The sequence below is a fragment of the Aristolochia californica genome, unplaced genomic scaffold (genome assembly GCF_029961685.1).
Source record: "Aristolochia californica isolate CCGP_79_NKW_82.1479 unplaced genomic scaffold, dmAriCali1.0.hap1 SCAF_11, whole genome shotgun sequence".
Classification (NCBI taxonomy): Eukaryota; Viridiplantae; Streptophyta; class Magnoliopsida; order Piperales; family Aristolochiaceae; genus Aristolochia; species Aristolochia californica.
In genome coordinates, this window is record NW_027181782.1 from 35215982 (window position 1) to 35232923 (window position 16942).

The 16942-nt window shown below is 38.5% G+C and overlaps 2 protein-coding genes across 4 annotated transcripts; one reads left to right on the plus strand and one right to left on the minus strand.

Moving 5' to 3' along the window:
• Positions 1 to 169: 169 nt before the first annotated feature.
• LOC137945015 (ENHANCER OF AG-4 protein 2-like) lies at positions 170 to 13868 on the minus strand. Of its 3 annotated transcripts, XR_011110875.1 has the most exons (14): positions 13269 to 13868; positions 12065 to 12141; positions 6614 to 8821; positions 5961 to 6516; positions 5254 to 5362; positions 4941 to 5053; positions 4677 to 4864; positions 3402 to 4023; positions 2727 to 3297; positions 2487 to 2585; positions 2276 to 2380; positions 1971 to 2154; positions 714 to 803; positions 170 to 498 (listed from the first exon to the last, which is right to left on the minus strand). XR_011110875.1 is itself a non-coding variant. In XM_068790880.1 (12 exons), the coding sequence occupies exons 1-11, from the start codon at positions 13377 to 13379 to the stop codon at positions 2310 to 2312; spliced, it is 4725 nt and encodes a 1574-aa protein (XP_068646981.1). In that variant the 5' UTR covers positions 13380 to 13868; the 3' UTR covers positions 1835 to 2154; positions 2276 to 2309. The 3 variants fall into 3 exon arrangements, 1 of the variants encoding a protein (XP_068646981.1); XR_011110874.1 differs by lacking the exon at positions 714 to 803; XM_068790880.1 differs by lacking the exons at positions 170 to 498; positions 714 to 803 and having other exon boundaries at positions 1835 to 2154.
• Positions 13869 to 14870: 1002 nt separating this feature from the next.
• Positions 14871 to 16877, plus strand: LOC137945017 (chaperone protein dnaJ C76, chloroplastic). The gene is made up of 4 exons (XM_068790881.1): positions 14871 to 15285; positions 15414 to 15670; positions 15780 to 15963; positions 16063 to 16877. The coding sequence occupies exons 1-4, from the start codon at positions 14947 to 14949 to the stop codon at positions 16693 to 16695; spliced, it is 1413 nt and encodes a 470-aa protein (XP_068646982.1). The 5' UTR covers positions 14871 to 14946; the 3' UTR covers positions 16696 to 16877.
• The last annotated feature ends 65 nt before the right edge of the window (positions 16878 to 16942 follow it).

Below are 16942 nucleotides of genomic sequence, written 5' to 3' on the forward strand. Positions count from 1 at the left end.
ACTATATGGGAGTAGGTTAGGTAAAGCTCAAGACAGTTCAATAAAGATTTCCCGATGTCCTAATAACAAGAAGTATTATAGAAGAGATCACCTTGATAAATAAAAAACAGAAAATAAAGCAAGATTTGCCAGAGTTACGTTTACAAAAGAAAATGGAAGTCATGATGAATACTTGAACTAGATCCTCTCTCAAATCAACAACATCGTCTACGTACATACACCAACAACGAAAAAGAAAAAAGAAAAAAAATCAAAGGTAGGGAAACATGAGTTAGAAATCCAACGTCGGCCTGATACAAGTTCAATTTTGATAAGATCAAGGAACTGCAGGTTAGATCATCCAAGAAAAATGACATGGATAGTAACTAGGTAGTGAAAATTCCAGAACCATGAGCTGCATATTGTCTAATATTCCATGCTGCTAAATTTACCTCTACATTTTGTGGCAATTTTATCCGCCAAGCAACTGCAACAATTAATTCCTTCACTCTCTGCGATCTGAAATTATATAAAAAATTTCTTTGGTTAAACCATCATTGTTATCTCATTGACCTGTTATACTATCTAGTATGGAAAAGAGAAAACAAAAGATTGCTTCACTTTTCTTTAACATGAATAATATCCAAGAATGAAATGCAAAAGTTGTAGATAAGACATAATTTCAGCAATAAACCAAACACAGTAAAGAAAAGGAAAGAGAGAGAGAGAGAGACCGAAGTTTCATAAATGCTGCATTTACACAACTTCATAGAAGCTCCTCAAGATGAATTCTTTCAGGACAAAAGCCACAAGTTCTGGGATCTCTAGATCCAGGAAAAGAAAGGAACCATTATACACTTGATAGATTAGTCCTACTGGAAATTTCTCTATACTGATAGTATGAAGGTAACTGTAAATAATTTATTTTCTATCATAGCTTCCTGCAATGACAATCATCAGTACACAGAACTTTAAAATTGATAAATAATTTTCATTCAACGAGAGTCAAGAAACACTTCAAAACTTTCTACTTATTTTCTCACTTTCTTTGTGTATCTATACTATTTTTTAAATGTTGATCACACACACACACTATGCCCCTTTCACAAAGAGACTAGAACCCATGACTTCAAAAAACACATGTGACCAATTCAGCCAAGCGGCCAATCCAAGTATGTTTTTCCTTCATCAAAGTAAACAGGATCTATATACTTTTTAGAAGAAAGAGATGAGCTAGCTTCACCAACTTTCCAAAGTGAAAGTTAACAAGTTAAAGCAATGAGCAAAGTTTTCAGTGGAAATACAGTGCCCCTAGCAATGGCCACTGAAGTCACAAATACCCTGTCCCTTAACCCTAAATTTTTGGAAGACAGTGGCCCAATCCTTTAACATAACTAACCATATAAGGGGAGATTCTGGTATGAGGTCACAAAGAATTATTGGTTAACAAAACTAAAAAATTAAAATAGCCAATTCAACATCTTAGAAGTTCCTCAGTTCCATGAGATTTACTGGACTAGCTTATAATGATGATAAGCCAATGAGAAAATACTCAAAAGTTTAAAAAACAAAAAAGCAAAAAAAAAAATTGAAGGGGAGAAATCAGTGAAGGCATGGTTAAACATTTGAAAATGACAAATGAATTCTTAGGGTGGAATCTCCAATGTTATCTTCTAATAGAAAAATAACAAGACAAAAGTAAAAATTTTCAAATATTTGCTGCCATCCATTTTGGCAATTGATTTGTTTTTTAAACTCAATAATGGTAAATCAGACCAGCTCCTACCATAGATTTTAGGTTAGTGAAGGCTGCTAACAGCTACCTTTGCCTTCAAAAGTTAGACTCAACACAATGAACAAATTTCCTCTCCAATTGTATAACCAAATAAAGTTAAAAGTAACAAAGGAATGTTAAACCTGTAGAACTTCCATTACACGAATACAAAGTTACAAGTTGAAATTTCACATTGGTCAATAACCAAAGGGCTTACACTTGGCAGTGAAAAGTCTGTGGGAAGCAGTTGTCAGGAAAAATTACAGTATACACAGTCCTGCCAAGCATTACCGCAAGATCTACACCAACTCTAAGTGCAATATGCCGTCATTCCCAACGTTTACTAGAAGGTCCAATACATCCTGCACAGTGTAGGATGTCCTTTGGCCACCAGCAATTACCTGAGCAGCAAAAAGTTAAGAAAAGAAAACCTCATTAGACAGAGAACTAGAGATTACTTGCCTAGAAGCAATCACGAATCAGTAAAATAATGAAAATAAATATATTCCAGAAGAACTTTACAGCAATAACAATTAGCCAGCTTTCGCAATTACTTTCAACCTGGCCTCCAACAACTAAGAGCAGACATGTCAGGTCTGCATGGTAGCATCTGGTTGACACCATGACCTGACCAAGACATAGAGTTTGTAATTGAAATTTGCAATGGATTAACATATCCAAAAACAAATTCCAGCTTATTCAATAACATAATCTTCAGGAGCATCAAGATTACCAGGCATTGGGTGGCTGGGTGCAAGAGAATTATGTACAGGATGCTGAAAATTCATTGAATTAGTGTTTGGAGGTCTTTCCATTGGTGGATGAAAGTAACCTGCCATGCAAAATCATTAAATGAGCCCCAAAGAAAAAACTAGACACAAAAAGAAATAAACAAAAATTCATTAGATGCATCTTTGCAGTTTACAGATTGCCCTCATTATTTCATTCAATAAAGGGAAAAAATCATGATTACCTTCTTGAACAAAAGGTGGGCCAGAGCATGATGGAGCCCTCTCTCCAGGACCCCAAACAGCAGAATGCTGATTATTATCCTGAACGTCCCTCCAGTTCTCTTCAGCATATTGCCTGCGACCATTGGACATAGGCTGCAAGGGATATGGATGGAATGGCTGTTGCTGCATGTGTTGTTGTGGTACTGCAGGAGGCTTGCCATAAGAATAGTGATGACTAGCCGGCGGTGGCGGTGGCAGTGGAGGCGTTTGAGCTGGTGGGGGTATAGGATGGGGAGGATGAAAAGGTGGTCTTTGTGCGCCTGGTTGCTGAAATTGCTGCTGGTTTGGAACATGGTGATGGTGAGTAGGAGGTGGTGGTGGAGGAGGATGAGAGGATTGTGGAGGAGGTAAATACATTCCGTTATTGTGTCCTGCTAGCTCAAATGATCTTGAAGAACCAAAACCACCTGAAGCATCTTGTGCAGCTGGATTCATAAAGCATGGAGAGTGTTGAACCATTTCAGTCTTTGGAGCAGCTACAACATGACCATGTAAGGGAGCATTTCCCTCCATTGGAATGATCTGATTACCCTGCAGACCAAAGTACAAGTTAGCCTGAACAAAGCACTCATAATGTCTCATAGAAGATGTAGCATGCATATGTCCTTGAGCGAGAGAGAGAGAGAGAAACTTACAGGTGGCGGTGGCCTACAGTAATCTTGAGATGTAGGAGGGTGATAACCAAAATGTGGGGAAGGAGGGGGCAATGGAGGAGGAGGCCCTGGAGGAAGAGGTGGTGGATGTGATGGTGGTGGAGGGGGAGGGGATGGAGACAGGGGTGGAGGGGGTGGAGGGGGTGAAGGAGGGAATGGTGGTGGTGGTGGAGGTGGTGGAGGAGAATCTAAAGGTAATGGTGGAGAACCCAAAGGTAGAGGAGGCAACAACTCTGAGCACTTACTGTTTGTGGATTCAGAGATTTTACTATCCGAAATTTGCTGACACGGTTCTGACTCAAAAGTAGTATTCCCTCCAGGGAAGGGTGTCCTCTCGTCTTTGGACGAGGATCCAGAGACATCTTCCATTTCAAGCTCTCCGTCAACCTCCTCTAATATGTGGTGGTGTCTATCACTAGGAGGAGTAACTCCGGCACTTCCTGTTTCAACATCTTCTAAAGATGTACTAACAACTCCTTCCCTAGGACATTCATTATCACCATTACTTTTGTTACAAAAACTGCTAATAGGAAAATCTTCTTCCTCCTCTTCATCCTCAAATGCATGAGAAGACAGAAAGCCAGGCAACTGAAATGTCGCATTGCTGCTCAAGAAAAAGACAAACAAGCATAAAAAGATCAAGCTTTCACTCAATATTTTTTTTTATAAAGCCACTACTTAAAAAGTGAATAGGCAGGGAAATTACGAGAAGTACAATTACAAATTCCAATCAGACATCTTCAGACATAAACCAAAAGGTTCAACACATCTGATTCTGATAATGAGTGATCCTTTGAAGACATCAGACCATCAATAATACCAATAAACATTGACACAAGTACCAACATAGCACCAAGTACCAGAAAATGGATCAGCTCAAGCAAAATAGAATAACAGGACCATCAGAAAATGAACACTGACAAGTAATATTTGTCAATAAGAATAATTGCTAGCACCAACCTCTACAACTTATTATATTAAAGATCTTCATAAACTTTTTCTTTCCTTGAACAACAGAATTTTTTTTATTTAAAAAGAATTCATCATCAAAGAGAGAAAGAGAACCAATATGGTCCACTCTAGCTATCCAGTAAAACATTAAAGATGAGATTTCTGAAAACTTGTTTGATCTATACCACACTGAAGTAGTGATCTTCAAGAAGAAGGCACTAGTATCATACAATGCCAATTTTATAAAGAAGTAGCTTCCTTGAATACAAAATCTACCATTTCAAAAGATTACTAAAGCATACATACCTCCCATACTCATCTACAAGCATGCCTTCCATCTCTCTGATCGGATCATCCACAGAACGCTCAGCACGAGAAGGACGTTTTATGAAGCATCCTGCACTTAACTCATCATTGGAAACTCCAATGTCATCCATATAACGACGAAGAAATGATTCAGGCAGTATTTTCCGTTCAAGCCATAACCTCAGAACCTAATAACAAGTAACTTGTTTAGTTACATACTTGGAAGTAAGATCCCTTCTACTAAAAACGATAATGCGGTGCTACCTTGTGGCATTGACGACGGTTCTCACGTGCACCAGCTCCAGAAGGAGCAGCAGCACCTAAAAGGCGTGGCAATGCTGCTTGTACTGTAGGAATATATGAGGCTCCAGCAATGCCTATAAACAATAATAAAGAAATGAAGACATGGAGATAAATTAAAATGAAGTTCGTCTCATTTCTAAAACTATGCTTCATTCATAAGACAAAGAAACATTTTACATTTGCCTGCAACTGTATCTAGGTAGCGATTACAAATGGCAGAACAGATAGGGGAGGGAGGAAGTAGCTGGAATTCCATATTTCCCTACACATCTACCTTTCTGACCATGTGAACATTGTGTAATAGAATCCACAAGAAAAAACAGATCCACTCTACGATGGTAACTGGGTTCATTCTCCAACTTCTGAACAAGAAGCTCCACAACCTGCACAAATTAAAGATTTACCCTTTTACTTTGAAATGGATAAATAAAAAATCAAGGAATTGAGATACATGATGCACATAACTAACAATGAAATTCGATACCATCCATATCATATAAGTTCTTTGCTTAGCTTGTTTTCACTAAATTGTCATTACAAAGGTCACAGAAATAAAATAATTTTAAATGCATACTTAGGAAATTTCAATAAAGAAAAAATACTCAACTTATTAGCCCTTTTTCCTCCAAAAAAAAGAAAAAGAAAACCATCATCACAATATGGAAGTTGCACTCAAAAAACAAAAAATAACAATGCACGCATGATGAATATTTATACATTAATTATGCTGACAACAACCTTTTTTTTTGCCTCACCAAGTGAACAAGGTGGTTCAATCTAATAGTTTACAAGAATGAGCTACATGAATTCATTTGAGGTATCTGCATTATTAATGGTGATCATATCATTTCATAACCAAAAAAGCTACATGAGTTGGTATGAGGTAACCGGAATCAGTGGTGGTCTTATCATTTCATAACCAAAAATTAGGAAAGTTTGCCAATTCTATGAAGCAATAAGATCGTAAAAACAGCAACTCACCTCAGCAGCAATTCCATATTTTGCACAATCAATAGCAAGGCGAGTTGCACGACCAATGCTATCTTTTGTTCTAGACAATGTCTCAATCATTCCTTCAAATGCATCCCGTGCAACCGCGGCTTCAGTTCCACCACTAAGAGAACCTCCATGTGATCTGTATCCACCAGGACTATCACTTTTCAAATCATAAGATTCTTCAGGATCTATTTGACTTTGTAGTGCAAACTGGTTTAGGACATGAGTAGGTGGAGATGCTGAAGAAGATACATCGTTTGAAGCATAAAAAACCCTTGCATAATCCAATTGTTGCATATTGCTAGAAGAAGGCTGAGCTACTGCAGTACTTGGACTTGGGCTCCTCCCCTGGATAACAAAGGGGCTTGTCAGAAAGGTGGCAGAAATGGCAATGTCATGTGGTAACAGAGACTGGGAGTGAGCCTGTCTCCGCTTTGCTTGAGCAGCTGCAATTAGATGCTTCATAGATGTGACAGAATCTATAAATTTAGGAGCAATCGATGAACTGCTAGCTGCTTTATCATCTTTCATGACTTCAAGCCTACAGTAGGACAGAGCTACCTCAATAAAACAAATGTGTTGGATTCAACATATACCAAGCCATATACAAAAACCGAGTGGGAAAGAGAAGATTTTACCTCTTCCCTGGTAGACTATCTTTATCTGTAATGTGTTCCACTGAACAAACAACATCGGACCTTACACTGGTCTTCGGAGTACCTTTCAATTTTTCAGATGAAGAAGTTGGCATATTCCTTGGCGTCACTGTCTGATTAGAGGAGCGGTTTGAACTGTCAGAAACGAGACCCGGTGCTTTGGCAGGTCCTGGACGGACCGACTTCCTCACCATAACAACACTTGATACTTTAACCTGAGAGTTGGCCATTTTGTTCTCCACTGATTTTGCCACACTTACTGAACCAAGGTTAGTTTTTGGTGAAAGGACTACTAGATTTCCAACTTGGGAAGACACTCTCTCAGATTTTCCCTGTCCAGGACTCTGTGACATTTGGCACTCTGAAGGTTCTTCCATTATCTTTTCTTCAGATTGCATTGAACTAGGAGGTGGGATCTCCTTCAGAGTTTTGATATGTGGTATTTCCTCCTTAGAAGATCTATCATATACTTTCCCTGAACTCAGTTTTTCAGGTTTACCATCTTTAACATCTGTCAAAGAATGACCTGGACTTTTGCTGATTGTGTTTTTGGAGCTTTGAACAGAATGTAACTCGCTTAAAATGCCAGACTTGGTGATATTTGCAGATCCTCTGTGGACAGGAGTCCTGTGCGATGGTTCTTCCTGCTCATCTTCACCTGGATAAAATCCTCTTCTTCTAGAACGAACTTGAGAAGATGGAGATCTACCTGTATCAGAACACTGCTTCTCACCCTTTGACGGAATAGAACATCTTTCCAACATCTCTCCAGCAATTTGGGTACCACAATCAGACATTGCCTCCAGTGCCTTACGACGCCTTTTCATCAAAGGTAGAACAGCTTCATCACCAGGTACATGGTTAAGCATACTGCTTGTTTCAGTAGATGCTGCAGGTTTCTTCTTCTCCGGAGCTTTATCACCTGGACTCTCAGAGGCAGGCGAACATGCAGGCTCAATTTTCTTCCTAACAAGACCTGTCCTCTCCACTACTTTATCACCTCCACCAGGTGGCATAAGCTTTGGCCTTTTGGCTGCATGGCCATCCTCTTGGGAGACAGCCTTACTATTACTACTTCCAAGGCATGTCCCCTTCTTTAGATGCTTGCTAGAAGATAATTCTTCCTTGTTATCCTCTTCCTCAGAACTGTCAAACAATGCTTTCTTGCGACGACGAGTACTCTGAGGGTTCAACTTATCTGCCCCAACCAAATGCTTTTTAACTTTCAGCATGCTTTTGGCTTTTTCTTTCTTTCCACTACTGACATCTGTATCTGAACCTGAAGCCCTAGGTGACGTTTCTTTCAAACTGTCACATGAAGCAATTTTCCCTTGCAAAGGCTGGTCAATGATCTCATCTTTTACTTTCTCATTGGGCTGACGCTTTAATAACTTCTGTGACATACGGCTTGTTGTCTGAACTTCTACAGACTTCTCTACCTTATTTTTTGATGTAGAAGCTACTTTTTTTGTCATCCTATGACCATTTGAAACTACTCTTTGCTCATTGCCTGAGCTTTTTTTAGGATGACGTGACACAGCCAACTGTGGAGAACTCTTATTAACATTACGAACTGGATCCGCGAGGGAATCTCTCTTGACATCAGCAAGACCACTTCTACTAGCAATGCAAGCGATTTGTTTGGCATGACTATCCCCCCTTATCTGTTCTGGGCTCAAATTGTCAGAGACACCAATAGAATAACTAGAAACTGACTTTGTCACTGCAGCTTGCCCTTCAGTTGGTGATCCTGCACTTCCATCATATGTTTCATTCTCCTTCTTAGTGGTCAAATTAGTAGAGATTTTTGATTTTGCTTTATACAAAAAACTGTTCTCTATCTCTTTTCCAGGTGAATAGCTTTCCGAACCATTAGTTTCATCTTCCTTACTCTCGTTATTTATGCAATGATCAGATTCAATCATCCGAACTTGATCTTGGAGTTCAGCCAGTCTATCCTGCTGGGTATCATTCGCTCCACCATTCAAGGAATCATCACAAGTTGTGCCACTATGATCTTTATCCTCAACAGATTCATCTGATTTTCTCTTCTGTAATTCTTCAAAAGCTTCACTGATCTCCTTCACAGCACGGGCAAAATCCTTCACTGTTTTACCTTGACACCGAGCAGCTAACTTACACTTTGCTTCATCTGTAAAGGCTTGAATATCTGCTGGGGCAACAAAAGCACTGATAAAAAAAAAAAAATACAATTATAAGTAGGGAAGGCAATTTGACCCAATTACCCATTCTACCCATCCATTTAGAAAAGAATATGGAACAAATCTCCATTTATTTTTACCCGTTAACCTGCATACCATTTATTAAATGGAGCAATTTTTTTTCAACATTAAGTGAAGCAAATATGTGTAAAGGTTATTTTATATCTGATTATCTGATTACATGATTACCTAAAAATGATGAGATTAATTTTGTAATTTTTAACTTCACCCTACATGAGTGTAAGTAGTGTCTATTTATGCAGAGGATTAAATGCATAAAATATTTCATTTAAGATAACTTCATTATGAACAAACGTTTTTTACATATTATAGACTTTATGTTATTTTAAAGGTTTCTATACTTATATTATGAGTTTATGTATTAGATTTCAAAAGTCCTACTTATCCATTATGTAACCGTTCACCTAGTTACCCTCAGATAAATGGGTAAAAGAAAGGAAGTGAAACACCTGTTACCCGTTCAAAGTAAAGTGGGTAGGCAATAGGTTTCAGATAATTTTAACAGTTAACAGAATAGCCATTATCATTGCCATCCCTAGCGGCAAGAACAACAAGGGAAGCCTAAGGACTGCCATGATAAACTATAGATAATTGTAGTAGAAGAAAGCCCCTCCTGTTCCTACGAGCGTCACATTCTCTGGCACTTTCATAATTACCTGTTCCTTTAAGAGGTGAAATAAATGAAAAATCAACACTTTCAGACGAGGTGCAATTAAGTTGATAAAATTGGAAGACTTTCTCCACTGATGATTTAAAAAATAAAAACATTATGGATTTGAATTAGATAATGTTAAAGTATCCTATCAATTAATCATTATTAGAAGGCTGCGGTCGCTTGATTTTAATTATTCTAGCAAAACTAATACCATCAATTTACCAGGTGTTTTATCTTAAAAAATAATTTAAAATCCTGCATCAGTTCCTACAAAGTAAAAAGGCATCAAGGACTTCGTACAAATGTATAGACCAGAAAATTTTAAAGCAAAAATTAAAAATACCATTTGGCATGGTTTTGAACATTGATATATATCTCACAGTATCGTGCAACATGTATCCATCTCACTAACAATGGAAATAGAAACAGGGTATGTTTTCCACTCATAGGAAATAACAAGACACGATTTTGTTCATTATTCACCATTTGTTTGAGTTTCTATCATTTCCACAGACATGTTGGTTCTCTGATACAGAATCTCTCTCTCCCTTTCTTTGAAATAGAATACGCAAAAAGGAAGCCCTATCTGTCTGCAACAAACAGGGCAGAGCAGGGGAGGGGCAGCCAGCATCACCCTCAGAGAGAGAGAGAGAGACAAGGAGGGGGGGGGGGGGGGGGGGGGGGGGGGGACAATCCCTCCCTGCCCAGAAAGGAAGGGCTGGGTGTTCCCCTCCCACAACCACCAAATGTTTTTTTCTAAATAAATGACATCATCCAGTTCGACTGAACTTTCTACATGTATTTGTCATTTATAACATTTAAAAATATAAATAGATGATACCATAATTTTGGAATAAATCAACGATAAAATTCTTACATCTTCCCATGATTATGCAGTCCATGTGCATCCACAATACATCTCTACATCTGCAGAGACCAATACTCTGCATCTCTACATTACTAGAAACCTAGACTGTCCAAGCACACACACACAAAAAAAAGAGAGATAAACATTCCCCAAAAAAGAAAAAAAGAAAAAGGCAAGACCAATAGTCACAAGAATCAGATTCAATTTCCACAATGACCAACTTATTTTCCACAATAAACCTTCACCTATTCATGTCTAGGGAAGGCCACAAGGCCGGTTAACCCAAACCACTTGGAACAGGGGGGTTTTCATTTCACCCTGTAGGGCACAAAAAGGTTTCTCTAAAAATTTAAAAAAACATACATGAACGTGGGATGGACATGTCTGCCCTAAAAACCCACACACACACACACACACACACACACACACACATATATATATATTACTTTACAAACATACCATTCACATTGCTTTAAATGATAGGCGATAAGAAAAATGAAATAATAAAAAAATTTCCGAGGACTTGACAGGTTTCACTGTGGCAGAACAGGGATAGGTTGCAGGGGTAAATTGGTGGGGCAGAGGTGGTGTAGGAAATCCAATCCCGTCTTACGTTTACACAAGGGCAGGTTGGCTAGGTAGAGTCAGGTTTCCCCAAACCCAACCTGTTGCCATTTCTAGCTTTCAGTCATGACATATAAGGATTAGCTTGAAAGGCTACAAGCCCAAAATGTCTTACTACTGGCAACCTTCTACCTACTGGATTATTTATAAATGTTCTTAACTTTTGACTAAATATAAATGCCTTAAAAGAATGCTACATATTACAAAATGACAAATGTAAGAATGGAGTTGAGTAATGACTTCCTCTGAATTCAATTGAAGACACATTGAGAGAACTAAGTTGACTTATGTATGCTCATGGAAGGTAGCTTCCTGTGAATTGTATGTAACAGAAACAGGGAGAGAGAGAGAGAGAGAGAGAGAGAGAGAGAGAGAGAGAGAGAGAGAGAGAGAGGGAGCGAATTTCTTTTTTTTTCCAATGTTGATACTTAATCACACACACACTAACATACAGATACCACACCTCACAATAATCTTCCTTGTTTAGAAAATTAATTTCACTACTTAATTTGCAGGTTTTGATTTTCATTAACAGCATAATAGAAATAATGTTCTGTTGTAAAAAAAACTATATTGTCCTATACTAGAAATTAAGATTTGGATATAACTACAAGCACATGAAGCAATTCTTTTTACTGACTGCCATAGAAAAATTATTGCAAAGTCACATAATCATTAACTAAAAAAAGCAGCCCACCTCAATTATCCAACAGTACAGCTTTTAAGTGACATTCATAAGTTACCATGACCCAATGCTAACCAACACACTCCACAGATTAGTCTGAAACTATCCATTCATTGTGTTTTTTTTTAAAACCAAGTTATTAATTAGTAAATGACAAATCCATATAAGAAGGGACCTTCAAACGGAGAAATTTATGACTAACCTCACTCTTTTTTTTTTTTTTTTGAATGGTATTAGCCTCATAAAAGGAAAGAACCAAAACCAGGTTTTGCATAAAAAACTTACACATTAACATTCCAGAAGAAGGAATTAAACTAGCCAATATCAATAAAAAATCAGATGCAACCACAAGACTTACATTTCAGCAGTTCCAAAGAACTGAACAAAATATTTTTTAGGATCTGGACTTCGCTCCCAATCTTCAGGCCTGCTAATCTGTACATTCAAATCAAACGTCAAGAAACAAACCGGAAGCAAGACATGTATAAGATCCAGGTAGAAAAATGAATAAAATAATGATATAAAACAAACGGAATCTCAGCAGTACAACATACACAAAAGGCCAAAATCAGATAAAAACTTCTACAGGGAAGTTTAGAAACTCAAACAACAACAACTAAAGATTGATTGCAAAGTCGAACACAAAAGTACGAAGTGAAAGGTAACTCAAAGAAACAAGTACTATCCACCCATGCAATAGAAACAAAATGAACAAGTCAACTTCCACAGACAACCAAAGCCACATCTGACAAATTACAAAAGATCAGAATCCATGCAAAAAATAAAACTCAGAAACACCATAAGGTCCCCAGAATCAAACAATGATAAAGATCTACTACTGCTTGACATGCTCACACACACACACACACCTGCAACCAACCCACCCACACACATACACGACACACACAACAAAGAGAAAGGGGAAAAAGAAAATAATATGCAGTGCAGGTAAACAGGCCTTCTAAAATTCACTGAAAAAATAATAATTACACAATATGCAATAAATGTAAACAGGCCTTCTAAAATTATTTTAAAAAAAAAAAACACAATCACACAATCTGCAGAATAGGTAAATAGGCCTCCTAAAATTCATTTAAAAAAAAAAAAAACACAATCACACAATCTGTAGTATAGGTAAACAAGCCACCTAAAATTCAGTGAAAAGAAAACACAGAATCGCACAATCTGCAGTATAAACAGGCCTTCTAAAATTCACTGCAAAATAAAAATAATTGCAATAACCTACATATCAAAAGCATTTCATCACGGGAAACATGCAATTTTCGTCCTCCACAGATTTCCATGTAGAAATTTCCAAATGAAAACTAGGAAACAACTGCAAACCACTTAGGATCAATTCACATTGACCGACAAATAGATGTTCGCCTAGCTTGCCAACAGTAGGTCTAGATTTGCGCCCTGCAGGGTTTCACGCATGTGGAAAACTAAAAACTCAAAAAACCAGAAAATGAAGGGCACCTAATCAAAATCCTTCAGTTATTCATCTCGAAGTACTAAATTGGAAAAATACCAAACCAAAAAAAAATACAAAAACTACATACCTTAGCTGGCCACGCTGGGAAACCTTTAACCTTCGCAAGAACGAGATCCCCCAAACTTAGGGGATTCTTCTCCTTGGCACGATTGGCTCCCCTTTTACGCCCAGGAGCCATGGCGAACAAAACCCTAAGCCAACCCCACTTCCCCCAAAACCAAGTCCAGTAAGATTAAAAAAACAGTAGTCTCCGTATCCGTGGTATAATTGCCCACACCACTGAAGACGCCAGCAAAGAAGCCCCCCGGCAACCAGAGCTGCTACGGCGGCAGAATCGGACGGTCGGAGAGGAGGCAGGAAAAACTAGGGTTCTGCATTTCAAGGGTTGCGACTGTGGGGCTTTGAGGAAGACAATCCAAAACGGAATTCTGATGTGTGAGATAGAGAGAGAGAGAGAGAGAGGAAACTGGGAAGACAAGGAAGAGAGAGAGAGAGGAGGGGAGGGGTAGGAGTAGAATGTGTAAAACAATTTGTCAGGAGTCTAACCCTACTTGGGTTCTGTCGACCGCCTTCTTAACCACGGTTACCGCCGATGCAACTCCATGGCCCAGCAAGAGTGGTCTTCATGGGGAACTAGAGTCACTAACACTCTCACCCAATGCATATATTAATCTTTTAATTCATATAAAACACATCTCATGACTCATATTTTGATTTAATTAAATTATATTTTATAATAAATTTTATATTAACATTTTAAGTAAAATATTCTGAATAAATATCTACTAACTACCAAGAAATCTAACTGATTTATTGTTTTAACTCATATTTATCTGTTATAAAAAATAGTCAAAAAAAATTTCAAAGTTTTTTAGATTGATTTTAGATAATTTTTATCATTAATTATATGTTAAAATTTTACCTTATTTATTATGATATAAAATATTAAAATTTACCTGAACAATACAATTTTCACTAGATAATTATTCGTTTTCTCCAATTAAAGGGCAACCCTAAAGAACTCTGACCCGACCCCATTGAACCGAGTTTTATAATTTCACAAAAAAATGATTTTTTTAACCAATTCACAATATGTATTAACTATGGTTTCCATTTGATTAGATGGGGTCAGATGGGGTCGGATCAGGGCTAAACTCACCACTTCTACATGGGTATCCCCTCTAACTCCAGATTTAGGTTGAGATGACCCAACTTGACATAACCCGGCTCGGGTTGAAAAAACCCGATTATTAACCAACAACTCCACTCGTTTGCATTCAATTTTTAAAAGGTAAAACATTTTTCTATTTAAATTATATTAGTATTAGATTTGAGGTAAGATTAGTATTAGATTTATGTTTTTTATGATTATTTTTAAATATATATATATATTTATATATATTTAAATTATTTTTTATTTATAATCATCGAAGTTATACTAACAAAATAATCAGATAAAATAAAACTACAATAAAAAATAATATCTATTTATTATTAATACAATATATTATTTAATATTAAATAAAAAATTAACAAATTGGTTTAAAAACTATGTATATAATGAAATTAGAAAATTCAGATATTAAAGCTGGGAGAAAAATATCTTCTCCCATCTACGTCAATCCCCTTATCTCTTTTTTCTTCCCCATACACGCAGCCACGAGGAAAACGAAAACAACACGTAATAGAAAAAAGAGCTTAGCTTAGTGCAAGAAAAAGAAAAAAGAAAAAAAGACCAAAACAAAATGCTCTCTTCGAATCTCCCCCTGAACACCATCTTCTCTCCACCAATCATCAAAAAAACTTCGACTGATTTTCATGCCAATCGTGGGTTTTCATTGAGGAAATCGAACGAGAAATTCTACCTGAGCTGCAGAGCTTCTTCGTCAATCGACTACGATCCATACGACCTTCTGGGGATCGATAGTTGCTCCGACCAGTCGCAGATAAAGAATGCTTACAGGTCGCTGCAAAAGCGCTGCCACCCCGACATCGCCGGACCGGCCGGACACGAGATGGCGATCATCCTCAATGAGGCCTACTCCATGCTCTCCGATCCCGCCTCTCGCTCCATCTATGACATGGTCAGTAGACAAGCAAGCAAATTGGAATTAGGATCGTTTAGCTGCTTCAAAAGTCTGAGTGAATTGAAAATGGAATTGCTTCGCAGATGACTAATTCGTGCAGTTATGAACTCGTAATGTGTGTTTAGGAGAAATTGAAGTCGGAGGAGTTCAGAGGCTACACAGGGAAGCCGCTGTACTCGACGTGGTTTGGAGCGGAGGGCGAGAGTCGGGCGGTCTTCGTGGATGAGGTTCGGTGCGTCGGCTGCCTGAAGTGCGCGTTGCTCGCCGGAAGAACGTTCGCGATCGAATCCGGCTACGGACGAGCTCGTGTGGTTGGGCAGTGGGCTGATCCAGAGAACAAAATCCACGATGCTATCCAGGCTTGCCCAGTCGACTGTATCTCGTAAGATTTCTCTGTTTCGATTTCAGTTTACTGAACTAAAATCGACGGAGAAGAACGGTAATGAAATTTAGAAGAAATTTAAACTTAATTCTGCGCTTGCCTGTGGTAGGATCGTCGAAAGATCAAAGCTTGCAGCTCTGGAATTTCTCATGTCGAAGCAGCCAAGAGGCAACGTCAGGGTTGGAGCAGGCAACGCAGTGGGGGCACGAGTGAGCAACATATTCGTCGACGTGGACAAATTCGAAAGCAGATTCGGGGAGACGAAGAACAAAGCCACCAAACGAGATCTCAAAGTATGAGAAGCACTACAGTTTTAAAGAAATCGTCTCAATCTTTGACTAATTTCATGTCGTGTATACCTCACCTTCACGATAAAAAACTGGTAAATGCAGGAGACAGACCTTCAACGAGAAGCTCGAATTTCAGCGATTCAAACTATAAGAGCGATCACGAATTGGTGGTACTGGCGACCGCAATCAGCTGCGAAGGCTGCCTCCGAGGCAAAACCTCGGCGGATTCTGACACTTATCCCAGAGAAGACGACGCAGCCAGGTACAGAAAAAGTACGTGCGGCAGCCGCTCAGCGGCGAGCGAAGAAAACCGCTGGAGACACTGAGAAGAATTCGTCATTTAATAAATCGAGCGGAGTCGAGTACTGGTCTCCACCGCTCTTCCTTCCATCTACCAGACCGCCCAAAACGATGGTTTCGTCTGAAAATCGTGTGCTAGAGCACGTAGAAGAGCCGAAAACAAAGATAACCACAGACGAGAAGTGGAACAATCCTTTTAGTTCTAATGTTCCTATTGTGCCTGCAACCATCGCCGCGGTCACAATAGGAATGACCGGAGAGAACGCCGGCGGGAGCCTGACAGAACATGTCGGTGGTGACTTAGCGTTGGAATTGGTAAACAGCTCTTTGTTACAAGTCTTCTTGGCCGGAGTTACGTGGTATCTGATTGGAGTTGCAGCTGTAGGGGTGATAGGTGTTTATGCCAGAGCTGTTCATGACAGGCGAGACAATTGAAAGGTGATTTCAATTTTCAGGTTATATACTTTGAAGAAGAAACAGAAAAGACTGGATTGGTTCCACAACCCCACCCAGAAGCTGACATGCATAAATCCACAGATTAAAGCGAAATGTAAGCTGACCAACGAATAGGAATTTGAGGGAGATTGGGAGCATTTCATAGTTCATAATGTAAGAAATATTTTTAATGGCAATGAAAACAATTTGCTGTTAAGCAAACAGAATTAAACTGAAATTTCTGTAT

Excerpts from the sequence above, each read along its gene's own strand:
- LOC137945015 (XM_068790880.1), bottom strand. The coding sequence starts at position 13,379 with ATGGCTCCTGGGCGTAAAAGGGGAGCCAATCGTGCCAAGGAGAAGAAT. Across the intron at positions 8,822-12,064 it reads TTCTTTGGAACTGCTGAAAT|TGCTTTTGTTGCCCCAGCAG; the intron begins GTAAGTCTTGTG and ends TTTTTTTATCAG. Across the intron at positions 4,865-4,940 it reads ACCGTCGTCAATGCCACAAG|GTTCTGAGGTTATGGCTTGA; the intron begins GTAGCACCGCAT and ends ACTTGTTATTAG.
- LOC137945017 (XM_068790881.1), top strand. The coding sequence starts at position 14,947 with ATGCTCTCTTCGAATCTCCCCCTGAACACCATCTTCTCTCCACCAATC. Across the intron at positions 15,671-15,779 it reads TGCCCAGTCGACTGTATCTC|GATCGTCGAAAGATCAAAGC; the intron begins GTAAGATTTCTC and ends TGCCTGTGGTAG. Across the intron at positions 15,964-16,062 it reads CCACCAAACGAGATCTCAAA|GAGACAGACCTTCAACGAGA; the intron begins GTATGAGAAGCA and ends TGGTAAATGCAG.